Source organism: Antechinus flavipes, chromosome 2 (assembly GCF_016432865.1).
Source record: "Antechinus flavipes isolate AdamAnt ecotype Samford, QLD, Australia chromosome 2, AdamAnt_v2, whole genome shotgun sequence".
NCBI lineage: Eukaryota > Metazoa > Chordata > Mammalia > Dasyuromorphia > Dasyuridae > Antechinus > Antechinus flavipes.
In genome coordinates this window covers 592,611,228-592,638,851 of record NC_067399.1, presented here as the reverse complement: position 1 = coordinate 592,638,851, position 27,624 = coordinate 592,611,228, and the positions used below count along the sequence as shown (strand labels likewise).

The window sequence follows — 27,624 nt, the reverse complement described above, 5'->3', positions numbered from 1 at the left end:
ACAAAACATTTATTGCAGTAGACAGGACTGAGAAATTAAGAGGCCATTGTATTAGATATGATATTCAGGTATATATTGAGTCCCCAAATTTAGAGGAAGACTATGAATCAGATAACAAACTATTTGTGAACGAATTACATGAAAGCCAATGAATAATATCAAGAAAGACTGGAAACAAATAATATTACTAGGTAGATTGGACCTCAAAACATTGGAAAACAATGCAGTTATAAAAGGCAGTGGCTCGAAGTGTCAAGTAGTCTGTTGATTCCTCCTTTCTGTTCCAATGTATCTATCAATTTGAGAGAATGCTCAATCAGAAGTAGCGATGGCAAGTAGAGATGCTAAGCCTCCTGGAAAAAGTCAGACTTTTTTTTTGTATATTCCATCTAGTATATCCTCATTCCCTAATCTTCAAAAAATAGTAATACTTCATTAAACTTGTATTCCACTCATTTGGATTCAAGATCATTTGATTTAGATTGCACTGCTGTGCCAAAAAAAAAAAAAAAAAAAAAGTTTTGCTACACAGATAAGGAGCATAAAGACGATTACAAAGTAGCAGAATAAACTTTTTGGTAGTCATTAAATTATACTCCTTTCTAACTTGTTGGTTTTTCAAAGGTTAGTCCAGCTAGAAAGAGGGTCTAGCAGATCCTACTACACTGAAAATTTTTAGCATTCTAAAAAAATTTTGAGTTTAGAGACTTCTTAAATGACCCCAACAACTTAGATAGGAATACCATTGCCACAGTTGTTGGCAACAACTCATTAAACTGTCAATTAAGGTGTCAAAAAGTTTTGATCTATATAGAACACCAACACCAATGAAATCATTGATCTTTATATGAATGTATATGATAATTGAACAGCAATCTTTCTAAAACCTTTAACTCTAAAATTTCTTGTTTTGATCCTAACCTCCTATCCATTCTCCTTCTGTTGACTTCCTAAACCTCTCTATTCTTTATCCTTATCATGATGACCCTACTCTCTATACAGTATTAATCTTGAAGTTTACCACTTCAAATGAGTATTATCTTCTACCCCTGAATTCTTTGCTCCTATGACTTTCCATCATTCACTATGCCTATCCTTAACCCTGGAATAATCATGTTACTGAATGCTCCTGGAGGAAGTTGTACAATAATGTACTAGAAATTCACATTATCTAATTTCCACAGGACTGTCTATGCTCCATGGAAATCCTTTTATTCTTTCTTGATTCTACTCTACTTCAGAAAATGGTTCTTTCAAACCTATTCCTCTTCTTTATCTTTTCTATTCTTTAAGAGGAATTAATCCTCTGTCATCACTAATGGCTCTCAGAACTTCTCTCTGAGAATGAGAGAATCAAAGGTAGCCTGCTTTACCTCTCCCCTGCTGAATTCTCTGAGATAGAGGTAGCCCTTTGGTCAAGGTCAGCCCTCTAGTTGTGTTCCTGGTAACTATGTTCCCCAAGAGCCTATCTTGGCCCTTGGTTTTCTGACTCTCAAATCTCAAAGTTTACACTTCCAACTTCCTAATGGATGTCACAAAGGCATCTCAAAATTCAGTATGTCTACAATAGAAATCCTTCATATTATATCTAAATTCATTCCTTCTCCAAACTTTCCTATTTCTGGTATCAACCTATCTTTACAATCTCACCAGACATTACTCCCTTTTCTACACCCTTTCTACAGCCAAACCAGCCTTCTCTATGTTCTTTACATACAATATTTTATCTTTTAACACTCAGAATGTCTTCCCTCTTTGTCACAGAATTCTTTTCTTCCCTCAGAGAATAGCTCAAGCACCATGAAGTCTTCTTTCCAGAGCTTTCTAGAGACCCCTATCAAGCTATCATTTAACTACTTTCTCTCTACGTGTGTGTGTGTGTGTGTGTGTGTATACACATACACACACACACACACATATTCTCAGATAAGGAAGAGAATCCTTGTTCTCTCTCTTCCATGGTAGAAATGAAAGCTCCTCAAGACCCAAGATCTTTTTACTCAGGGGTCCTCAAACTTTTTAAATAGGGGGCTAGTTCACTGTCCCTCAGACGGTTGGAGGGCCGGACTATAGTAAAAACAAAAACTTTGTTTTGTGGGCCTTTAAATAAAGAAACTTCATAGCCCTGGGTGAGGGGGATAAACATCCTCAGCTGCTGCTTTTGGCCCACGGGCTGTAGTTTGAAGACCCCTGTTTTTACTGTTTATATATTTGTATTCTTGACACCTAACAGAGCTTGCAAAGCTATAGGTCCTAATGAATGATTATTGATTAACTGATTGAAAGGATATAATCATCTTTCCAATTATTTTAGTTTACAATTTGAGTCACCTTTCATTCTTTTCTTTTCACTGTCCCAATTCAATTAGTTACCAAGTATTCACTTTTCTCAAATCTACCAACTCCATTCCCACCTAAATTCAGGCACTTACCACCTTCTCAACTGGACTATTGGCAAAGCTTTATAATTGGTCTCCTTGCTTGTATTCTCCAATAGTCATGAATCAGTGTCTCAAAATCATCATCCTAAAGCAATTTCAATTATGTCCTTCCCATGCTCAAAAGTATTCAGAGGTCTTCACAGTCTATAGAAATACAAATTCTTCAGCCTGGCACTTATGGCTCTTTCATGCTTGAAATGTTCTCCCTTTGGAGCAGCAAGATGGCACACTGGATAGAGCACCAACCTTGAATTCAGGAGGACCTGAGTTCAAATCTGGTCTCAGACACTTAACATTTCCTAGCTATGTGATCCTGGGTAAGTCAGTTAACCCCAATTGCCTAAACAATTGATCATATCAATTGATTTTGTAGCATATGACAAGCTTGGATACATGAACTATAAGTATCTAAACTGATAAGGCATCTACCTTACTTTATTTCAAATTATGTTCTACTAAAATTTGGTATTGTACAATGTTGAAATGTTTATCTATAGCAAGAAAAACAATGGGAAGCAGAGAATAATATAAACAAAAAAGGACAATCTGTAATAAATCTCAGCTTCTCCTGACTCTCAGAAGTCAAAGCTCCAAACAATGGCCTTTAGTGGTATGGTATTTTAGAAGTCAAATATCATTACAACAAAATTAATCATCATTAAAAAATTTCAATCCCCCAGATTCACTTATTTTAAGTAGTATAAGTTACAGTAGGATTTATATAAAACACAAGAAATTTGTATCCTCTCTAATGTCCATTTTTAAGAAAACCTGAGAACTAGCCTAATGTAACAGATTGGGCATTACAATTGGAATCTGGTAGATCTGGGTTCAAATTTTATCTCATGAATTTACCAGCTATGTGACACTAAAAAAGTAATTTAGTGTCTCTCTCTCTCCTCAGTTTCTTCATCTGTAAAATGAGAGGAAGGGACTCTTCAGGTTCCATCTGGCTTACAGACTAGAAGTTTGATGGCAGAGTTATTTTCCTGCTTGCTTTGTCTTCCCAGGGTTTTAACTCAGTGCTGAATTTTTATAAATACTTTATAAATACTTGTCTTATCTTCTAGATACACACCTTCTAGAACTTACTAACATGCCTTTGTGAAAACCCACTAGGGCTTTGTCAAGGAAAAGCTGGCTCTGTTCTTGGTAAGTCGAGAGTCCTGAGGGGTGTCTAGTTTTGGCAAGGCAAACAAAAGGGCCCTGTGGCCAGGGAAAGGCCAGGTCCCAGCTTTCCAAGGGGTGATAATTGAGCCTAGCTACTTCAAGGGCATTAACAATGCATGAGCTCTCAGTTCTCCTCCATCACAGCAAACCTAGAAAAGGCCTCTCCTTTGTCCACTCTGCCAGGCAACAGGAGCCAAAGAAGAGCTCCGTTAAACAGCAATGGATGCTGGTTCCCCAAGAATGAAGGTGCAATGGGCACACCCCTCAAAGGGTTGCAGAGCAATGGTTGCACTCAATAGAGTACAGAGCAATGGGGGCACCCTTGAGGAGGGTGCAGAGCAGTAGGCACAGTCCTCAATGGGTTGCAGAGCAGTGGTTGCACTCAATAGGGTACAGAGCAGTGGGGGCACCCTTGAGGGGGGTGCAGAGCAGTAGGCACAGTCCTCAATGGGTTGCAGAGCAGTGGTTGCACTCAATCGGGTGCAGAGAAATAAGGGTATCCCTGAAGAGGGTGCAGAGCAGTAGGTACAGTCCTCAATGGGTAGTAGAGCAGTGGGGACACCCTGGAGGGGATGCAAAGCAATAAGCACACCCCTCAGTGGGTTGCAGAGCAGTGGTTGCACTCAATCGAGTGCAGAGAAATAAGGGTATCCCTGAAGAGGGTGCAGAGCAGTAGGTACAGTCCTCAATGGGTAGTAGAGCAGTGGGGACACCCTGGAGGGGATGCAAAGCAATAAGCACACCCCTCAGTGGGTTGCAGAGCAGTGGTTGCACTCAATGGGGTACAAAGCAGTGGGGGCACCCTTGAGGGGGGTGCAGAGCAGTAGGCACAGTCCTCAATGGGTAGTACAGCAGTGGGGACACCCTGGAGGGGATGCAAAGCAATAAGCACACCCCTCAGTGGGTTGCAGAGCAGCGGCGGCACTCGATAGGGGGCGGAGCAGGGGGCGCACTCCTCAATGGGGTGCGGAAATCAGTGAAACGAAAGGACAGATCTCTACAATCCCATTGAGCTCGAGTATAGATTCTAAGCTCTCCGAGGGCAGGGGCTGGCTAGCTTTGGATTTTAGCAGAATGCCCCAGAACATACCCTCCGAGGTGACCTACGGGAGAAAAGGGGCTGATGATTCCAAAGAAACCTCTGGGAACGCAGAAGACCGGGAGGCTACGGGGTTGAGGTGGGGCGCGGGAGAGGATTTAACTGACAGTGGATAAGCATTTATTAGGCGCCGCCTCTATGCCAGGCCCAGCTCCCGGTCCTCTCCCCACCGCCTCCGGGCAGGGAGGGGCCGCCCGGAGCCCCCTCACCTTCCGGGAACTCGGGCACCGCCAGGTCCTGCTCCCAGCCGTCCACCTTCTGCAAGTACTGGTACACCAGGGTGTCTTTCTCCTGCGCGGTGACGGCGTCGAGCAAGGCGTACTCCAGCGAGGTCTGGGCGGGCAGCAGGGCCGAGAGGCGGGCACCCGGGACTCCCGGGGCAGCCATGTTCTCAGCTGCTCTCCGCAGCGCGAGCCGGATCCCTTCCCCGGGACCGGAGGAGGTGGAGGCGGGGTGAGGGAGGAGGAGGAAGGGGAGGGAATGGAAGGAAGTCTTGTCAGCCCTTTCAGGGCGGCACATTCACTTCTCTCTCCACGGCGGGACTGACCTCTACCTGCGTTTTGTTATGTTTAAAGTCTTAAACACCAAAGTCTTAATTATTTTTAAAAATCACTTTACACGAAATTGTCGGGCACACACAGACACAACTTTACCTTATTTAGGTCATTTCCCTGCCACCGAACGTAAATATTCGCAATGGCAGATTCGTAGGCAAAAAGGCCCGGGAAATACAATCCCGAAAAGCCCCTAGGTCGATGAATTCTTTCAGACCCATGAGGTTTAAAAGGAAATACGTATTTAAATCAAAGTCGTGGAATTCAAACAACTATATTTCCTTTGCGCTCACTTTGAAGCCCCCCCCCCCCTTCCCGTATTGAATTAAGACCGGCCGATTCGACACGGCCGGAGGAGCGGGAAGATGTTCCCGCCTCAAAAGAAGCTCAAAGTTACGAAAAATCGAGGTGTAAATAGAATGGAAGAGGCCGCGTTCTGAATTAGAGGTGGGGGGGAAATCGCAAAAGCGGAAGGGAAGAATTGTCTTTTCCTCCCCGCGGTGTGGAAAGTACTGGAGCGAACGAAAGGTTAGTGAGGAGCCCGCGGGAGGGCAGAGAAGGGGGGAAGGCTGGTGGGGGAGAGGATGCAGCTGCATCTCTGCGGGGTCGGGGGCGGGTGCTGAAGGCACAGGTGTGGATGCCACTGGGGTTTCTGCCAGGCACCAATCCCAAAGGGCCGGGTTCTTGGACGGATAAAAGGCTGAGCGCTGGTTCACTATCGGGGGGCGCTTCTCTCACCTCCCTTCGGGGATGGTGCCAGGCCCTGAGCCCTGGGCACACAGGGGGCCCCTGGTTCTCTTTTCCAGTCAGAACCCAAGCCATGCCAGAGGAAGGTACCCGAAGCCCCCCTTGCTGTCAGCTCCCCAGGACACTCATTTACCAAGAGTTAGGGACATGGTCCCTGTACCCCGGAACCTCACCCTTCAGACCCCTGTCCTTGTCTTTGTACAGTGGAAGATGCTGGATTGTTCCCGGAAGCCGTATCCATTTGGTGCCTGCTGCTTTGAATGATAGTAATGCGATTTCGTGCTGCTACAAGGAATCCTCTTCTTTACTCACATCCTAACACGAAGATATGGTCGTTTCCTTTTTGGAACAGCTCTTGCACCAGTTAACTAGGAAAAGAAAAATAACCTAAGTTTTGTGTTGAGTAATTCAGACCTATATTCACTTGGGACAGAGTTGACATCCCTTTTACAACACTATTTGTATGTTGAAATATTGAATTTTGGCATAATTTAATGCCTAGGAATTCTGAAATATTATTAAGTGCTTGAATTTGGAAATAGTTCTAATTTATTACATTTACAACAACCCTGGTTAACTATCAGAATGAACCAGCCACCACAAATAATTAGTCATTATATATGCGAAACCTTTAAAATTTTATTGTAGCATAAATATTCCTGCAGTTTTTTCTTTTGTTTTGTTTTTTTTGAAGCAGAAAACTACTGCAGTTTTTCTTTGAAGCCTGAAGCTCAGCAAATTTAACACACTGTAATCATTTTTAAAACTTGAAGCTTTTGAATTTAATTTTTGTCCTTTTTTTAAAAAAAAAAAAGACAAAAATTGAAAATATAGTAATTTTGTATCAAAATTTGAACTCCCATTTCATCCAAGTTTGGTCTTGTTTTGATGATACTGCTGCTTTATCATGTCAGAAGAAAACTTATTGGAAGAAGATATCTGGGAATATAAATCCATAAGAAAACCAAAATTGGGGAATTCAGATGTTTCTAATTCTGTTCAAAAAGCAACTGATGGTAACTGCAAATTAAAAGGATGTGAAAGTAAAATCAAAAGGGCTGTGAAAATTAAGGAAAAACCTAAGAATAATGAATTGTATTTAGGAGAAAGAGATTCTCAGACACTTGTGTCTGAACCTAATCTAAATAGTGCCAATAATATTCAGCAGTCCCTGGGTAAAGTAACTAAAAAAGCAAAAGTTGGAAAGACAAATAAAAAATTAACCCCAACAAAACAGCATCCAGTTTACAGTGGATACTGTCCTAGCTGCCAAATGCCTTTTTCCTTACTGCTGGGTCAGACACCTCGGTGGCATGTTTCTGAATGTTTGGATGCTCCACAATCCTCAAAAAGAGGTAAGCTTTTACAGTGAAGGAAAATGATTTGTAAATGACCAAAATGATGAGATGTGCTAAATATACATCAATTGAACGAAAATTAAATGAGGTTTTGGGATTCCAGGATAGATATGAAAGATACTACAAATGGATTATAGTGAAGAAGGAAGATGAGACTCAGGAATTTTTTTTTTCCTTGAGGCTTGTTAAAGATACAGTTTAAAAGATTTAAGAAAGGTGAATAAAGTGATTTTTTTTCTCCTGTGAAGAAAGGTATAAACAGGAATAATTTTGTAAGGAAGCTTTTAAAGGTTTTTTTTTTTTTTTAATTGCTTACATCTACCATATGATTTCATAAAAATATTTAAAGAAAGTGTATTTTGGCTTTGAAATCAGTAAATGTGTATGGTGTATGCACCATGATAAAATATGTAGAAGGAAAATTCTAATAAGGTTTCAGCTGCAGAGGCAACAAAACATTAGCAATTTCACTGTCAAATTTTAACTCTCATACTTATGTGAACTTGGGCAAGTAACTTGTTTCCTTATCTATAAAATATAAGGAATGACCTCTGAGGCTTGTTTAAATTTAGGTGAATTTTTAATAATAATAATTTTTTTAACAGACTCTAGTCTATGAACAGTTTAAATAATTGGTAAAGTAATTTCAATAGCATTGTTTTCATTTGTAATCCAATGTATTTTATTTTATGCATTTAAAAATATTCTGGTCAGTGGATTTTACCATTCTACCCAAGGGGTACATAGACCAAAAAAATCTGAACCTAAATAAGATGTAAGGTAACAGATAGTGTTTACATAGCACTAAAATTTTTGCAATTTATTTTACATACATCATATTTCATATGATCTTCCTGATAAAACCTTAGAGGTTAATTAATTTACTTAAAGGCCTGTAACATGTAATCAGCAGACCTGCTTGTGAATTTAATAATTTAGATACAACATGAGTTCCATGATTAAATAATCATTCTTTGATTCAGAAGACACTTTAGAATCTTACAAGATCTTGTTATTGCCAATTGTCATTATTGCTGGACCGTAATCTAATTGTTTATAGTAAACATCTGAATCAGCTGTTTACATGTCTTTTTTTTTTTTCCTCTCAAAGAAGCAGGATAAAAAATTAACAAAAACTTCTGAAACCTTTGATTTTTTAACTTACCAATTGCTTCATTTCTAAGAAGTTTGAATTTATCATGATATAGAAAAGTCTTAATATAAGGAAGTCTTAGGGGCAGCTAGGTGGATAGAGAGAAGAGGAACCAGATTCAAATTTGGCCCCAGAAACTTGACATTAATTGTGTGATCCGGGGCAAGTTACTTGGCTCTGATTTCCTCAATGTGTGTGTGTGTGTTTAAGAGATTTTTTATATCTATCTATCTATCTATCTATCTTAGGAGTCCCCATAATAGGGCTGCCACTTAGATGAAATTACCTTTATATTTGGGTACTTTTAGTATTCAAGTGACTTAATAAAATTGAAGACTAGTATTAAAGTGGAATTCAGACTGAAGGTTTTTATTTTTATTTTTCTGATCTATGATGAGTAATGCCTTCTCTTGCAACCTTTGAGAAGTTTCCTATGGTAATCTTAATCTGAACCTGATTATAATAATTTTGGGATACGCCAGAATAGTTTACATGTAGTTTTGACATGTATTTCATAAACCTATTATTATATCTAGAATGTGAAGACCTAAATGTTAACAGTTAAATTTTATTCCAAACTTATTCCTCATTTCTAATTTAGTTCTATATGTAGACAGAGATTTATACAGGATAATTTCTGAACATAGCTGGATGTTATGTAGTAATGCAATATCCCAGTAAAATTACTGTTGTCTTAAACTTTGTTTAAACTAATTAAAATACTAGGGCTGTTAGGCTGTATTCTTGGAGCTTTTGGTCTCTAAATTGAAAACTGGCAATTTCTTAAACTTGATTTTATATTCTGCAATTCTAGAAGACAGTTATACTTGTTCACTTTCTTCTTTGCTTCCTGTTCAACAGCTCAATAGTGAAATTAATGAGAATTTAGCTAGCATCTGTTTGTTGTTCTCCTTGGAGGATTTTTTTTTTTTTTTGGCCAGGACTTGTGATTGCAGCAATCTGGAGAATTCTCAAATGTGAAAATTCCTTCCACAAATACAAATTGGAAACTCAATGTAATTTACTGTTTTATAGAATTGCTTTGGACACAGGAGACTAGTGACTTTTTTTGTCTGTGATTTAGCTATTATTTATTTCAGGAAGGACTTGAAACTAGATCTTCTGACTATATTCTCGTCCTCTATTCTTTATTCCATGCTGCTGCTTCTTGAAGGAATATAAAGTGAAATATTATATTTTTGAAGAATCTTTATAGCTAGAATTTCTAGGAGAAGAAAATCATTAAATTTCCCGATGTTCTCTTTTATAAGAAGAATGAATTGTTAACTATATTTTAAAATCACATATTGTCAAAGCTTGATTTTACTATCTTTTTTTTGTTTAGAATTCTGGAGTCTATCTTTTCTAATTAGAGTTGAATAGCACAAATGGAAGGATTCCTGTTGTTTTGACTATGGAAATTGGATGCAATCAAGGCGTATTTTTAAGGCCCTACTATGTGCCAGGGACTGTGATAGATAACAGGAATACAAGAGATCGTACTGGAACTAGCTCTTGGGAATTGTTAGTAAATTATCATTGTGAACATTGATACATTAGAAATTAGGAACAGCTAAAAATCAGGGATTGACTGATTGTTTTGTGGATTTTCTGGACTTAAGTGATGAAGAAAATGTTAATACTGCAAATTACATTTGTGTGTCTTTTTTGGGGAGGGGGGATTTTTTTGAGAATTGTTTAACATTTATTAGCACACCAATGATAAAAGTTCAAAGAATAGGACAGTCCCAACACCTCTCCCCCCAATTTAATGAGGGAAACAATACTTATAGACACACAATTATAAAATGAATACGTACAGATATGTATAAAGTTTTTCATGTATACATACGTAGAGAAGTTTGAGAGAGAGTGCACTGATATTCCTATTGGAAGGGAGAGAGGAACCCAGAAAGGCTTCAAGCAGAAGATGGTGGAAGTTTCATCTTAAAGGAAGCACAACTGAAAATCCATTTAGGACCTCATCATCTGTCATATATATTATTGCAACCACTTCTAACTAGTCTCCCTGCCTCAAGCCCATCCTACATGCTGTTGCCAAAATCATTTTACTTAAGCACAGATTTAATTTTTGTGACCTTCCGTTAATTTCAGTTTCTATTTCTTCAAGATAAAATGTAAACTCACCTGTTTAACTTTTAAAGCCCTTTACAACTTGCCCCCAATGCATTTTTTTTCACCATTATTGAACATGACTTCCCACTCTCTGGGATCCTGCCAAATTGGCCTTTTTTCTTTTCTCACTCATGATACTTGATTTCTTCACACCAGTATCAGTGTCCTGCATTCCTAAAATACATTATCTCCTTATTTCCCCCAACTTGAGTCCTTCTTTTTCCTTTTAAAAAATAGCTCATGTGCCAGTTTCTGCAAGAGGGCTTTCTCCATCTCTTTACCAATATTAGTAACTTCCCATATTATCTTGTATTTAACTACCATGTGTGTATTAACTTTATATTTGTGCTTAAAAAAAAAGTGTATGTATTTTGTATTTGCAACCCCTCGCCCTTCACTACCACCACCACCACCATCACCACCACACACACCACCTCCCAGCACAATGTCTGGCATATAGATGCTTAATAAATACTTGTGGATTGAGTAAAAAGCACTCTTGAACAGAGGTGAGGAGGGAGTGGAAGATGGCCAATGAGAAGATGCAGAGATGAGAAATGATGTGCTGTCTTTGAGGAATAGAGGGAGCCAATTTGTTTGGATTGCCAAATGTATAAAGTCAAATGTATAATGAGAAAGATAGTTGGAGTCTTTTAATATTTTACAATATTAATTACATCTGAAAGTAGATTTGTAAGATTTAGAGTTATAAGGAAACTTAAAGATTGTCTAGTTGAGCCCTCTTCATTTTACAATTGAGACTGAGACCAAGAGGAGAAAATGACATGCCCAAGGTCACGTGCATAGTAAGTAGCAGAACATCTGTATTTGAATCCAGATTTTCTGACTAAATCTATCACTTGTTTCAATATGCCAGTTTATTATTAGCTCTTGATACTGAAATTTTTCTTACTGGCTTTAACATGCAAATATAATGAAATGTTACTCTAACAATCCTAATTTTTTTTCTCTCTCAAAAAAATTTTTTTAGAGTGTCCTGATGGTCTACTCTGTACTTCTACAATTCCTTCTCATTACACACGCTATGCTCATTTTCTGCTTGCTCAAAGTAGAGCAGGGAATGATTATTTTAGCTCTCCAACTTCTATGTCAAGCAGCAAGTTTCTTAGTTCCAATGATACTAAATCAGGCTTTCTCTGTAGCCTTGAGGAAAGATGGACTCAGTGTCAGAAACAAACAGAGAATGCAAAAAATGTTTCAAATGATCCCTTGTTGATAACATTGAGTCCAAGAAAACTTCAATCTCCAAATGAAACTAATAAAAAGATTTCATTTTCCACAAACATCTCAAAATCCCAACAGACTATGCAGTTCACAGAATTTGTTGATAATGACAAACTTGAGAGCTCTGGTTTGCCTCTTCCTGATGAAGAATTAGAGAGACAGAACAGCTCAGAATATTTGAACCTTCCATTGCCAGAAGCTGATCTCAGCGACTGTGAAATATCCTATTCTCCTCTCCAAAGTGATGAAGAAACTTATAATATAGAGGAGCAACTAGAGAATTCACAAAAGGAACTATTTATTGCTGAAAACTCTGAAAATTGCAGCATTGAAGAGGAGGATGACAGCTGTATCCTGTTTAGAAAACTCTGTCGAACCTTACAGGAAGACTATAAGCCTGACTTCAGGAAAATGAAAAGTTACATAAACCAGAATAGATATGATGAAGAATTGAATATAGACCACTCTTTAAATGATTTTTCTAAATCTGTTTCCCAAAATGAGAGGACCAAGGCTTCTGAGACAGCATGTACTAATCATTTCGAATGCTTTTCAACTTCTTTAGTTGGGGAGCTGAATTCTACTAAATATCAAGTCAATAAAGAGGCCTCTGATGAGCCAAGACTGTTGTCATCCCAATCAAGTAGAGAGAATATGTCTCCTGAAGAATCAGATGTTTGCAGTTGGGCTTCTCAACAATTTAACAGTGAAATGTCAAAGTCCTTGGAAAGCAAGGAAGAAAACACTTCTCCTGAGTCAACTCAAAGTGAAATGATAAAAGAATCAAATTCATCCTTTCATGGTAAAACGAATAATCACATAAATTTCTGCAGGGAAGCATTGGATAGTAACCTAGGTAATAAGGCTTCAGTTTTAGATATGGAAGCTTTTCATAATAAAACAACTGCACATATGTCTACAGAGATATTACTGCCATGTACTCCCAACTCAAACACAAGACCATCTACTAAAGTATTAAAACAAATGGATATAGGTGTGTTTTTTGGGCTACCACCAAAAGCAAAGGAAGAGAAAACACCAGAGAAAAATTCTTTGAAAAGAACAAAAAAGGCAAGTCCTAATGAAAAACAGTCAGGGCAGAGCAAGAGAAAAAGAGAAGGCTCTTTGGATGATTTGGAACTTGACATACACAACTTAAATAGAACTGAAACCTCTGTGAAATCATCTTGGGAAGGGTCACAAAGAAGAAAAAGATTTAGAAAGTCAGCTATAATAGAAGAAAATACACAATTAAGAGAAACTGATGAGCTCATGAATAAACGTGAACAATTGACAAATAAAATAGGTAAAGGTGGATCACAGAGGTGGAGAAAAAGGTTTCAAGATAAAGGTTATTCTGAAGGAGGACTGAAGGAAAAGAAATGTCCCTTCTACAAGAAAATACCAGGTAAATTGACATTGTAAGACATTTAAAGTAAGTCATAAGCACCTTTCTTGAGCTTCATTAGGTTCTTTGCCTATTTTTTCCGAAATGTATAATGTTATGTGCTTTATATCTCCTGACATTTCCCATCTTTTTGCTACATGTTATACATAATATTGCATAGTTTCTTAAATCAGAGTATGGTTAGGTTTCTCTGCTTTTTCATATAAAGGGGAAGAAATTATAGGTTATTTAATAGGAAAATGTCAGATGAATTACATAATTGAAGTAAATAATTTCATGATCCAAATGAAATATAAAGCCAATCATAATAAGCATCAGCTACCCACCCCCATCAAAAAATAATGTCTAATGAAGGCAGCATGATACAATGGAAAAAGCTTTGACAGTGAAGAGATCCTTAATTCCTAACATAGCTCTAAGTTACTGTGTGATCTTATATAAGTCACTCTCTCTGGAGCTCAGATTATTTATCCTAAAGTGACAACATTGTACTATATAGCTACTAAGGTTTTTCCTAGCATTAGATTTTTGTCACTATGCTATTCTATGTTTATATTTTATCCTTGAGTGTGTATATGTGTATGATTTGTGTACATCATAGCGCCATTTTATTTTAGAACAAAGTTAATGGTAGAAGCAGCCCTAAATTTTAATACTACCCATTAATATTGAAGCAGTAAGCACATTTTGTGAGGATGTTTGCCTGAGTGTCAATTTTCAGAGTGTCAATGCTCATTAGATATAAGAACTTAATATTCTTTTGCCAATTATCCTAGAAGCAAAAGATTTTCATAAGTATAAATATTAATATAATTATTATATTTAAAATTCACTAGAATCTTAACACTTTGCCTTATTTTATGCAGTTATTTACAAAGAAAGCTTTACAGCATACTTTGCATTCTAAGTAATGTAATTTTTTTAAAAGAAATACAAGATCATCATCATTGTACAAAAGCACTTTGATTAACACAACTATATAGGTTTTTAAATTTTTTGAAAAACCTGTGGAGACAGTGATCTTGTCTTTAAAAATAAGATAGTCTTAGATGAAAGACATTGCTTTAATATCTGTTGGGAAGGAAATGTCCAGACTTTTCAATCTTTTATTGTATGTTTCCTTTTTGTTTACATAGGGAACAATGTTTATAGTTGTGTGTTTTTTATAGTTGTGTGTATTTTGCCCAAGAATGTCATCATTCCTTGTATTTCTACAGTACTTGGGGCTTTTGGTGAATCAGGACAACTGATTAGAAATAGGCTGAAGAACTGAGAGTAAGATATTTTCTACTTGCAATTTGTTTTTTTTTTTTACTTTTAGGAACTACCTTTACTGTTGATGCCTTTCAGTATGGAGCAATAGAGGGCTGTACGGCCTATTTCCTCACACATTTTCATTCGGACCATTATGCTGGCTTGTCAAAAAAGTTTACATTTCCAGTTTATTGTAGTAAGGTAAGAAGATGAAAAACTATTACCTAAGAGTAACATGAAAGAATTTGTAAAATGTCTATAACAACTTGAATGAAGAGATAATTGAACTTTTACACATTTCTGAAAAGAAATGGCTAAAAACTTCCTACTTTTTGACCTCTGAACTCTTTAAAGCAATCACTAGTTGTAGTACAGGCTATTAGTATAATAATTGGTGCTGGGCTCTGAACCTCTTAATTAGCAATTCAGTACTTTTGAGCATTTACTTCTTATATCTTCTAAAGAATTTGGATACAACTTTGAGGAATAACATTAATATTTTTTCTTATAGCTATAACAAATTCTTCCTATTTTACAGATAACTAGCAATTTGGTGAAGAGCAAGCTTTGTGTGCAAGAACAATACCTTCATCCTCTGCCAATGGACACTGTGTGTACAGTAAATGGTATCAAAGTTGTCTTGCTTGATGCTAATCAGTAAGTATGCAAGTTACTTCAAAATAAGCTTATTTTTCAAATGTTAAGAAAAGAGTAATTGACTAGTTTTTAGCATTCACCAATTTGGAAGGTTGCTTTCCTTATATCCCCAGCCCTTTACACATTATCTTGCACATGGTTGGCAGTTAATAAATGTTTTTGAGTTTTACAATATATACCATTTTGCATACTTTTTTACATTTAATCATGTTAGTAACCCTCCAAGTGTAAGTACATGTGTGTAATGCATGTAAATTTTACATTTTTCAGAAAATGAAAATAATCCTCCATGAAGTAAAATGACTTGGCTAAATCTTCTAACTCTGTTTCTAGCAACATAAATTTAGAGCTGGCAGGGATCTTTAAAGACATCTGATCCAGTATTTTCATTTTAAAGATAAAGAAATTTAGACCGGGAGGTGCTATGTGTCTTATTCAGGAACACATAGATGCAAGTAGCAGAGCTGGCATTTGAATACAAATTCTCTGATTGTAAGCCAAGAGTTCATTTCACTTTCCTGCTACCTCTACTACAATCATTTTTTTTTGTTAGGATCTTTAAGAGGAGTCTACTTTTGACCAAAAATAATGACTTTCCTCCTTTGTGATTTACTTTACCCACAAGTTCCTTGCTTCCCAGAATTTTGAATATTTTAAAATCTTCTGCTGATAATCTTTAAGTGTACTTAGAGTTAGAATTTTTTACTCTGCACCATAATTTTGCATCCTGATAGGTTAATGAAGTGTTAATTCATTGTTACTGAAATGGGTACATATTTATAATGTCTTGATATTTAGTTGTCCAGGTGCTGTTATGATCCTTTTTTATCTTCCAAATGGGACTGTTACATTGCACACTGGAGACTTCAGAGCAGATCCTTCCATGGAACGCTATTCTCTTCTTGCCAGCCAGAAAGTCCATACACTTTACTTAGACACAACGTAAGAGAGTTTTATATGTGTATTGCTCTTTTTCTCCAGTGATAATATAATTCTGTGGGAATACTTTGCTCCTTCATTGAAGAGTGCTCCATTGGTTGTAAAATGTATTTTTTTCGTAACTAAACATAACCAAACATTCCAAAAACATTTGTTTTGGGAAACTATAAGAATATGTGAAACTCGTTTAACCTATATCAGATTGCTGACTATCATTATAAGGTAGGAGAGAAGAAAGGGAGAAAAACTTTGAACACCAGGTTTTGCAAAGGTGAATATTGCAAACTATCTTTGCATATATTTGGAAAAATAAAACACTATTTTTTTTTAAAGAGTATGTGAAACTATTGAAATTCAGATGTTTGAGTACTTGGTAAAATAAAATCCCCAAGTATATCATTAGTTTGAATGCATAGTAAATGGTTTATTGTCCATTGTTTTTTCATATGTTTTCAGTTGTGTTTGACTCTTTGTGAATCCATTTGGGGTTTTCTTGGCAAAGATACTGGAATGGTTTGCTGTTTCTCCAGCTCATTTTACAGATGAGGAAACTGAGGCAAACAGGATTAAGTGATTTGTCCAGAGTCACACAGTTAGTGTCTGAGGCCAAACTTGAACTTAAGAAGATGAGTTTTTCTGGCTCCAGGCCACCTAGCCACCCATGTACTCCATAAACTATATAAACATAATATTATATTTATCTGGACTAATGGGATGTTGTCTAGATGTTTTCATGACTTGATTAAAATCTAGCCTAATCTAACAAGTTTTTATCTTGATGTGCTATGGGTAAGACACGGTGCTAAGTGCTGGAAATAGAGCATTTGTTAAACACTTACTTTGTGAGAGGATCTGTGCTGAGCACTGAAGTTACAAATATGAGCAAGCAAGATAGTTCTTGCCTGTAAAGAGCTTACATTCTAAAGCTGAAAGATAACACATAAAAAGGTGTTGGAAACTGGGGGAAGGGAACATTCATCGTACTGGTGAGGAGCCAGTTTGAAGTAATATGGCAGACCAGAGGCCTCTAGCAAAAAAAAAAAAAAAAAAAAAAAACAAGTGGTGGGATACAAGGATACAAGAAGAGGAGAATTGCCTGAGAGCAGAAGTGAATGAAAACATGTCCTTAAGGAACTTAGGCTTAGGAGGTCAGGAGTCAGGTTCATACGTATACCTTTTTTATTTAGTAGAGCTACCATACCTGGTATTGTACTGGCATAAATGTTAGTAAGCTCCATGACATAATAAGGCATCAAAGTCATTCTATAATTCATTTACTTTTTTTATTTATTAAAGTTCATTGATTCTTGAACTATATCCAAAATAGTTTGAGTTTTTAATCCAAAAGTAATTTAAAAAATGAAAAATAAATAGCATTTTCTTTTATGACTGATTTTTAAAAATTGAAATCTATATAACAATTTGCTAAATAAAAATATTCCTCAAAGAATTTCTGAATGGTTAATAGCATATCAGCAAGAAATTTATGAAGAAAAAAGTATTAAAAGTTTAGAATTTGGCCAGAAATTACCTAGCATTTATACCAGTACCTTTTATATAGTGCTTTATAATGTCTGAATTGAACTAAATTTCTATAGCTAAGTACAAATGGAAAAGCAGCAGATAATTAAGAAAACTGCAGTGATGTTAGTATACTATATAACTGCTTATATGTAATTTTGGGTGTTCATTTGCTAAAACAGCATACTGCTTAATGACACGGTTATTCTATTAATATATGTATCCCATTTCTATATTTCAGATATTGCAGCCCAGAATATACTTTTCCTTCCCAGCAAGAAGTTATCCAGTTCGCTATCAACATTGCCTTTGAGACAGTAACCCTATCCCCACGCACTCTTGTTGTCTGTGGTACTTATTCTATTGGAAAAGAAAAAATATTCCTAGGTATGTGGTAGCATGTATCTACATCTATTTGCCTTATTATATAAGGGTCTGATTCTTTTTGTGTAGTACTTTTCTCTTTTAAATATCCCCTACCCAAAATACTTGCATTTTAAACTTTTTTAGCTAAAGATGAAATTTATATGAACTATATTTGAACTTTAAAATATTTAGCATAGTGGACATATTTAAAGATGCATGTTTTGGCATTCTTAATATTATTAAATATTTAGCTTCTTTGAAAACACTCATACTCCATTAGCATTTAATTTTCCTGAAAGATATGAAATGTCTTCGTATTTCTTAAGATGATTGTTATTTAACTCTTTTCCTCCGTGCTAGATAATTAAAAGTAAGTATTTTAGTTAATGAAGTTACAACTTTTTTTGCTTCTTCAATCATTTTTGCAGTCGGTACAATCTTTTGATAATTATTATATTACTTTTAGTATTTTATAAAATGAATTCTTTTATCTGTTAGTCCTTCTAAAATGCCCAAGGCATAATTTTTAGTTAACAAAATTGAGGGGTGAAATAATTAGCCTGAATGACCTCGAATTTTAAAAGGTCATCTAGCAGGAATTATGAAGAGACAGATTTGAGGTAAGGAAAAACTTCCTTAAGAATTAAAGTTATTTAGAAATAAAACAGGATGCCTTCAAGATGATAAAAATTTCCCCCTCATTGAAGATCTTTAGGAAAAGTTTGAATAACTATTTGTCATTAATATTAAAGAAGAACTTCTTATTCAATTAACCTCTTAGGTTTTGTGTTATCTGCATTCCTAATCACATTTCAACCCTTTAACAAAGTCTTTTTTGCCTTTCCAACAATTTACTTCATATAATTTATCTAACAAATTTCTTTAGTTTTTTCCCCTGAGATGATATTACAAAAATTATGCATTGCTGAGTTTTTAAAAATTGTTTTAATTTCAAGTTAATTATTTTAATCAAATAATAAAATTTCATTATTTCTCATCTTCCCTTTTTCTTGTAGCAATTGCTGATGTTTTAGGTTCCAAAGTAAGCATGTCCCAGGAAAAGTACAAAACACTACAGTGCTTAGAGCTTCAAGAAGTTAATTCTCTCATTACTACAGACTGGAGTAGTGCATTAGTACACCTTCTTCCCATGATGCAAATTAATTTTAAGGTAATTCTTCAAATATATACTTGTTATGTACTAATGTATCTTGAGAGCTTTTCACTTGCCAAACTTTATTCATATCTAGTGTTTTGATATTTAAGATCAAATGAAATTCATATATATTTTTAAAGACCTAATCAAAACAAGAATAAATGAAATTCATATATATATATTTTAAAGACCTAATCAAAACAAGATAAAATTGATTTTGACTTTCTAATTATCCTAAGCCAAAGTAATAGGTTTTCAAAAGGAATTTTAGAAAGCGATTTTTATTGTGGTTATAGTAAGTACCATAACTAATACTTATCATGATATATGCTACTATATTTATAGCACTGTCATTTTATCATGAAAAGGGAGTAAGTATTTTTGGTGTGTCTTTGTAAGAGGAAAACGAGGCTTTTTGACCTAGTTATTCAACTTTTCTGTTACTATAGATGGTAATACTTTTATAGCTGATTTTCATTAATCTAAACAAATAAAAATTTCAATGCATTAACAAATAATGTTTAAACCAAATTTATAAACATATTTTTGAAATCTGGGGCTCATTAATCAAAGTTGCCTTCAAAAAGACATAACCCTTTTTCTACTTATTCTAATTTTAGGAAGGCCCATTGGTTTTGAGAAGTATTTTATTCTGTGGGTCATATCTTGAAATTGATACTTCTTAAAAGTCCCATTCCAAGTTGGCTTCCATGATAGGCTAATAAAGACACAAGAATATTAACTCCAGGCTCTCTTGTCATCTTATTTTTAAGTTCTCTTTTAGAGAACTTTTAAAAAAAAATTACTGTTACTTTCTAATGATATCCTTCACATAGTAGAACTTTTACTTGTAACAAAGAAATAGTTATGTGAAGCATATTGACACATTGATCATGCCTGACAAATACATAGCTGCTTCTGTATTTGTAGTTCACTGTCTTTCTGAGAAAAAGGTGATACATGTCATTTATAAAATTTCTGGGATCAAAGTTAGTCATTGTATTAGACTTGAGATCTAATTTTTAAAAAAGTATTGCTTTACTTTATTTATTGAATCTGATTTATTCTTTGACCTATTTAGTATTGTTATTATGTTACTTAATCTGCAGTTAAATTTAAATCTTTTCTTCATATTTTCCATATTCACCAGTATTTACTGGGCATTGTCTACAAATAGTTTTATGTGTAGCCTCTTGCATTTACCTATGCATTCTTCATGGCACCACATGATTAGTTTTTGTTGTTATATATCAGTTCTGACAAGTTCATTAGATTTGGATGACGCTTTCTGCCATTGATGATGTTTGGCCTGAAGATGTAAAAATTGGAGATGATATGATAACTGTTTCCCAGTATTTAAAGGGCTTTCATGTAGAGGGTAGATTTGAGCTGTTCTGCTTCCCCTACAGGGCAGAATTATAAGCATAAGTTGGTAGCTTTAAAAAGGCAATTTTAGGCTTGATTTAAGAGGAAACTACTTAATTTAATAGATCAATCTATCCAGAGTGAAATAATGGATTCCCTCTCATTTACTTTTTTCAAGGAAAAGACTGCGTGGCCACTCATCAGGCATGTAGGATGTAAGGGAGAATGTCTTCTTCAAGTATGGATTGGATTTAGTGACTTCTTATATTACTTCCAATTTAGTAATTTTATGATGACTCTACAAAATAATAATGAAAAGGTATTTTATACCTTTTCATGATAATTACTACATTTTATCCAGTTTGTTCCATTGCATTAAAAATGGTGGTATTTTAAAAAGGCAAGCTTGTATTCAGAGGGTAAGCATATCTTTTAAACAGTGCAAATACCTTCTGTGCATGTTATCTAGGTCAAACCTCTTGAAATTCAAATATATATTCTGTAGTTTACCATACCTCTTGACTACAAGCCTAGTACTAAATGAATGTGGTAAAATATTAACTTGTATTTTTACACAAGTCTTTGGAAACTGAGAAATATGCCTATTGACATGTGCCAAACCTTTTAATAACAGAGACTATAATAGATAAAATAGCAACCTAAGAGAGTATCAGCAACCTATTTGTCAGCTTCCTCCTCTATATAAAATGTTATGAGCCTAGATCTGTACATGCATCAAGAGTTTAATGAGGGAATGGTAGCAGGGAACAGGTAGACATAATAGACCACATCTTTTTGTCATCATTTTTCAGTCATGTTTGATTTCTTTTGATTCTATTTGAAGTTTTCTTGGCAAAGATACTAGAGTGGTTGGCCATTTCCTTCTTCAACTCATTTTATAGATGGAGAAGCTGAGGCAAACAGGGTTAAGTGACTCACCCAGAGTCACCAAGGAAAGTATCTGAGACTAGATTTCAATTCAGGAAGATGTCTTCCTGACTCCAAGCTCATCATGATATCCACTGCACCATTTAACTGCCCTGATCCCTTTCTTTACCATTTTACAGTAGACTAAAAAATGAGATGATGCAAAATCATACTATATGTATCATTTGTTGACTATTCTCCAAGAACATTTGATTAGTTAGGACAAAATACTAGCATAGAAATTATTTTTCAACAAAGTGTCTGTCTTAAATACATCAAAAGTATGTAGGATTCCTTGAAAGATTTAATAAGGAAGATAAACTTTTTCAATCATCTGATTATTGATACAAGGCATAAAGCAAAAAGATAAATGCTAAACACAGTATTCTTGCCCTGTTGGAGTGGAAACCTAATCATTTTCCATATATAGTATGGCTTCTTTTAATTTATGAAGTTTTCCAATGTTTCTAGACATTCTGCTTTTAAGCCCCAGAACATCATTAAGCTTCATGAATGAGACCTTTAATCATTCATGAGTTTCCCCTAACCATCCATTTAGGAAAAAACAAACAAATGGATGAAAAATACCTGTCATACAGAATAGGTCATGCAGGTAGATAGAAAACCTTTAGAAATTGTGTTTGTGTGTATCTTGGACAGACACTGTGACCAGATGACCTAAGGTGAGCCCAGAATTAAGCAAGAGAGAGAGCAGTCTGGATTATCTTGGAGAAATTATAAAACTTCTCCACAACCCCAAACTGCCTCCCTGAAATGGAGACCCATCTTTTTAGTGCCAGTATTCTAGTGTTGGTGTATTATTGTAATACTTCATACTCTAAACAATTAAAAATGAGAATTACCTAAGGGGTAATAGAGACACACGTGACCTCTGAGTGAATTTTCTGGTGAATTTTTTAGTAGCAGCAAGCAGTAAGGGACTGGTTAAGTGGCTGAGGTGATAGTTGGGCTTTGGTCTATGGACTCTGGAATTTGATGACTTATAATAAGAAGTGCTATAAAACAATGCTGAAATAAAAGCTGAAAATGCACATATAAGTATAAAAAGATATTCTGGGGTGTGTGTGTGTATGTGTGTATGTGTGTACACTGGCATTCATATATCCATAAACTAAGATACTATGGAATCAGAATCACAGGATTTTAGAATCAAAAGGGGCTTTAGTGGCCACCGGGTCCAACCTATAACTAGAAAAGAGTCTCTCCTACTACACATGTGATAAAAGCAGTAATTTAGTCTTTCTTTGAAGACCTCTAGAGAGAGAAAATATGTAGCTTGCAGAGTCATAAACCAAAATGCCAGACTGTCCCCTTCCATTCTCTCCCAAAACTTTTAGTGGCTCCTTATAACTTCCAAAACCAAATGTAAAATACCTAGCATTTCCTTTATAACCTGACCTCTTTCCAATTTTCTACGACTTCCTTCGATATGCACTTTGTTCCAGATAGACTTCTCTTCTTATTGCTTTCTCTCTTCATTTCCCATTTTTCTTTCTTTTTTTTTCTGGCTTTTTTTCCATTTTCTCCCTCTCTTTTGCCTCTTGAAATCCTTGGCTTCCTTTAAAACTTAGAATAAATACTACTTCATATGTGGGAGATTTTTGTTTTTTGCTTCGTTCATTTTTATTTTTTGAAACTGAGTTAAGATCTCATTTTATTTTCTATTAATTTGGATATATATTTTTGAGTGTGCTTGATCTCTTTTAAACGTATGTTTATCATTATTATGTGTATGAAATTCTGATAATTCTTTTGTCTTTTCTTTTGTGATTTGTTCTTACTCGGTTTTTTTCATTATGTAATTTTGTTACATTTGCCTAATGTGCATTATGTTTCTTACCCCTTTAGTCCTATCCAGATCCCATCAGACTCTCCTTTCCTAAAATTGTTCTACTTCAACACTCAGGCCTTGATGTTAGTCATGCTCATGTCCCCTAAAAACTACTAGATTTTCCTTCAGTGGAACTCTTCAATGTTATGTTGTCTCCTCCAGTTAGAATATGGGCTCTTTGAAAGCAAGTTTCTTTTTATTCCTACTACAGAGGCATGACACTTGGTAAATAGATTGATTGTTATTGTCTTTATCTGGTCCTTAGGTGTTGAACTAGATGAACAATAAGGATTTTTCTAATTCTAACTATGTCTTCTGAGTTTATTTGTAATATCTTTCCATCTTTTCAAGTCTATTCTCAGACTTAATGTTTAGATTCAGCTAAATAGCAAAGAATATTTTGATACGTTGTTAGAAGTGTTACTTAATTGTTGCTACTTGACATTTAACATGTGAAAAAATGAAAATTTCCTATTGATTTTTTGTTTTAATGTAGTATAACTTTTTAATTTTTATAATACTTTCATATTTCATCATCAACCTATACCATTGGATCATTATGTTGTTTTTATTTGACAGGGTTTGCAGAACCATTTGAACAAATGTGGTGGGAAATATGAAAACATTTTGGCTTTCCGACCTACAGGGTGGACACATTCTGAGAAGTTTGCCTCTTTAGCAGATATTGTTCCCCAAACCAAAGGAAATATTTCAATATATGGTATATGTTTAAACTTCCACTTTTCATATCCATGCTGATTTTACAATTTACCAGAGGTAGAAAACAAGATTTATGAAAAAGTAATACATTATTTGCTAGTATTTCAGGGTTTTTTCTGTTCAATGAGTATACTACATAAACTATAATTTTATAAAATTACTTGATGATGTGAAAGAATCTCTTATCTATTATAGAATTAAATATTAGAAATAATACTTCAATCTTGATTTTTGCCACTGATAATACACTTTAAGGGAAATGTAAAAACTCTTAATGGGCAATCATACAGTCCAGAAGTTGGGTAGAATGTGTTGGGGGATGGAGGATGGAGGAGATGGGGTAGGGAGGGATATGAAAAGCAGGAAAGTGTCAATAACAGACCTTTGTCATTAGGGTTATTTTTAGTCTTAATTTCCCAGTTTTTGTTTTTGTTTTTACCTCCAAAGTAATTCTTCAGTAAAAAGTAAGCTTAAGCAAAAGTTTCTTTTGTATATCAGTGGGCTCATTTGAGAAGGGTCCTGTTGGCTTCTAAGAACTTAATTTCTAATTTTAGACTCCAGTTTTCCAAAGTGATTCCTCTACACTCCTCTACACAATCATTGGCCTGCTAGTGATAGTAAAGAGCAACTTTTTATTCTTTTCTTTTTTCCTCTTCTTTTAACTTGGCAAAAATCAAAATTTTCAAGCCCTTTATCCTTCTTGTCTTCCATAGTTTGTCTCAAAAACTTAGAATCTATAGACCAGAAATAGAGCTCTGAAGAAAAAGCTATCCAATGAGTATCTTAGAATGAGGAAAAAAGGACCCAGTTAAGAAAATGCAAATAAAAGTGAATATCATGTATACTTATCTAGCAAAGATATACATTAGTTCTAGTTTGTTAGTAAATTTATCTTCTTTACTTATAATAGGAAATATAAATCATTATGGTTGGCAAAAGATTTTGATATTTTAAAAAGTTTCTTTCATGCAAAATTTATTTGTGGTTATTGTGACTTTAGTAAAGCAAGGACCATTATCTTTTTTTGTATTGCAGGAATTCCTTACAGTGAACACAGCAGTTATCTGGAAATGAAACGCTTTGTCCAGTGGCTAAAGCCACAAAAAATCATATCTACAGTAAATGTTGGTTCCTGGAAATTCAGGAATACGATGAAGAAATATTTTAATGAATGGAAGCATGAAGCTGGCTATTGATTAAAAGACTGAAAAATGACCTTAAATTATCCAACCCCACATGTGGATTTTTTTTTTTCCTTTTAGCATCTAAGTTGTCTCCCCCATGAATATACATGCACTTTATTTAAAAACCACATAAATATCCATAATTTTTTGATATGAGGTTTATTTTCTCATAATTTACATTTGCAATAAAATACACAGTATGCTGACTGGCTGCCACTGAATCTTCAATGAGAGTGAAAATGTTTTTCCACTCTAAAGTTTTCTTAAATTCTGTTGCCTGTATCCTGTGAGAAAACAGCAAGAACAGACTATTGAGCATTTTTCAAGTACCTTCTCTTCTTTTTTTACCTTCTCTTCCTTAGGATTCTGTCTGGCTTGTATAGATGAATATATAGTTGTCTTCATTTCCAAATAACTTTCTGGGAGTGATTTAGGCCATATGCAACAAAAATGGGGTACAACAAAATGTACACCAGGCTGAAAGTATTATAAATTAGTTATTATATGTAGTAATGAATCTCATGATGAAATTCATTCCATTTTTTACAAGATGGAACTTTTATAGCATTTTATATATTTTTAAAATAAATAAAATGAGCTAAGGTGTTTGTTGTTGTTCTTGGGGGATGGGCCTTTGGTGATTAAAGTTGGTGATTTTCTTTTTTGCTTTATGAAAATAGTTTTTAGACTAGGCTTTTTCTACATGTCACACAATAAAAAGTAAAATATAGAATAGTATCAGTCTAACAAAATTTTGAATTCTTCGATGTTTTATATAATGTCTGCTTGTGGTAGTTTAATATCCCTTATATACATAAGATTATAGTTTTACTTTTTAGAACGTTGTCATTTTAAGTGCTAATCTTCCTTATTTTGAGGAGTGTAAGTGAATGAATATTACTTGCTATCAAATATATACATACATGTGCATATTTATTCATTGCTTTATTGATAAGAGGGATCTTCATGTATAGAAGTTCTCCTTTCCTTATAGGATCTGAATTAGAATTTCATATATAGAGTCCTGGAAAAAAAAAATCCAAAGAATTGTCAACACCTCAGAGAGGCCTTTGATTCCTCACTTGAAAGAACAACTCAATGTCATTCTGACACTTTGTAGATAATTGGCATGAATCCTGAAAGTTAATTATTCTTTGATTTTTTTTTTTTCTTTTAGAATGCTGAATCTCCACATGTTGTATAAGCCTGAACCCTCTATTCAGCATAGGAGTTTTGACCTACTTCATTAACAACCTGGCCTTATTTTTCCCCTCTCTAAGTGATCTAGTATCTCCTTACCTTTCAGCTAGGTGTGAACATATGATCTAGGTAGTCCACTGCAGTTCAGAACTGCCCCAGCCTACACCTCCCTGGTACCTGGAATTATATATCACAATATCCGATTGCCTTGATCTTTGTTTTTACCTCTAAAAACATTTCCACTTTTTTTTTCTTCAGTTGCTTCATAGATAATTGTCCATCTGGGCCACAATGACTATATGCTTTCCACACATACATACTTGTTACCAGGAAACATTTTAGTACCATACTTTTGTGTCTCTCAATCAATTACTGCACTTGAAGATCCCGAAGCATAGCAGACAGAAAATCATACTTTGTTACACCAGGTGTCATCCTAGAAGTTCCACAAAAGGAAGGAGCGTTTCTAACACAGGCCAGAAAAGGAAATTTTTCTTACACAAAAAGAAAAGCTGAGAAGCTAGCTTTGCAGCTGTTAACCTGCCTCTTCCCCACCACCCAACTTGGGGAATTGTGGTAACTCCCTAATCTGGACCTCATCTGGAGGCCCAAAGTAAACGACTCCCATCTCCAACTAAGTGTAAAGAATACTTTTTAAGAACTCTCCCTCGGGCATATATGTTTTATGTGTAGATTTCCTTTCCTCTCCCTAGAGTGGGCTAGGGGTTACCACATAATCACTAGAGATACATTTGCTGCCAAATAAAGGAATTTAAATAGAATTTGATTGACTCCTGATTTTTACATGAAAACCCAAGTATTCTCATTCTGTTTGCTGTAGTATGAGACTATTTAAAGAAGCGTTATTTGTTTTCCTGAATTGAACTGAACTTGATTTAAGATGTTAGACAAATAAAGTGTTTAGATTCACTCATTTCCATGATTGTAATTTGAAGTTCTTTCTGATGATACAGATCTCAACCCATCCATACCTACCTGTCTTGTGGAAGTCTCATTTGTTGTCATCCTGTGTCACTATAGGTAGTCTACCCACCATATTGAAGGTCTTTCTCGATTTCTCCTGACAGAAAAATGCCAGTGAATTACTTTGTCCAGTTGTCATCTTTTGCCACATGATCAGCCCATTTACTCTTCCTGCTCTATAATTCCTT

At 35.2% G+C, this 27,624-nt stretch overlaps 2 protein-coding genes across 3 annotated transcripts in view; one reads left to right on the top strand and one right to left on the bottom strand.

Annotated features, from left to right (window-relative positions):
* Window positions 1–5,573, bottom strand: part of NHLRC2 (NHL repeat containing 2) — a 66,370-nt gene extending 60,797 nt beyond the window's left edge. For both annotated transcript variants that reach the window (XM_051981471.1, XM_051981472.1), the window contains exon 1: window positions 4,920–5,573. In XM_051981471.1, coding sequence (XP_051837431.1) covers window positions 4,920–5,229 — 310 coding nt within the window. In that variant the 5' untranslated portion in view covers window positions 5,230–5,573. The remainder of the gene's footprint in view (window positions 1–4,919) is intronic.
* Window positions 5,574–5,675: 102 nt separating this feature from the next.
* DCLRE1A (DNA cross-link repair 1A) lies at window positions 5,676–25,854 on the top strand. Its single transcript, XM_051981470.1, has 10 exons — window positions 5,676–5,792; window positions 6,216–7,366; window positions 11,650–13,311; window positions 14,633–14,766; window positions 15,104–15,222; window positions 16,021–16,164; window positions 17,924–18,069; window positions 19,065–19,219; window positions 23,928–24,069; window positions 25,104–25,854. Exons 2-10 carry the CDS (start codon window positions 6,919–6,921, stop codon window positions 25,262–25,264), a joined length of 3,111 nt encoding a protein of 1,036 aa, XP_051837430.1. The 5' UTR covers window positions 5,676–5,792; window positions 6,216–6,918; the 3' UTR covers window positions 25,265–25,854.
* The last annotated feature ends 1,770 nt before the right edge of the window (window positions 25,855–27,624 follow it).

Bases quoted from the DNA above. Each gene is read 5' to 3' on its own strand.
- DCLRE1A (XM_051981470.1), top strand. From the start codon at position 6,919: ATGTCAGAAGAAAACTTATTGGAAGAAGATATCTGGGAATATAAATCC. The intron at 13,312-14,632 runs GTAAATTGACAT...TTTTACTTTTAG, and splicing joins CTTCTACAAGAAAATACCAG to GAACTACCTTTACTGTTGAT. The intron at 14,767-15,103 runs GTAAGAAGATGA...CCTATTTTACAG, and splicing joins TTCCAGTTTATTGTAGTAAG to ATAACTAGCAATTTGGTGAA.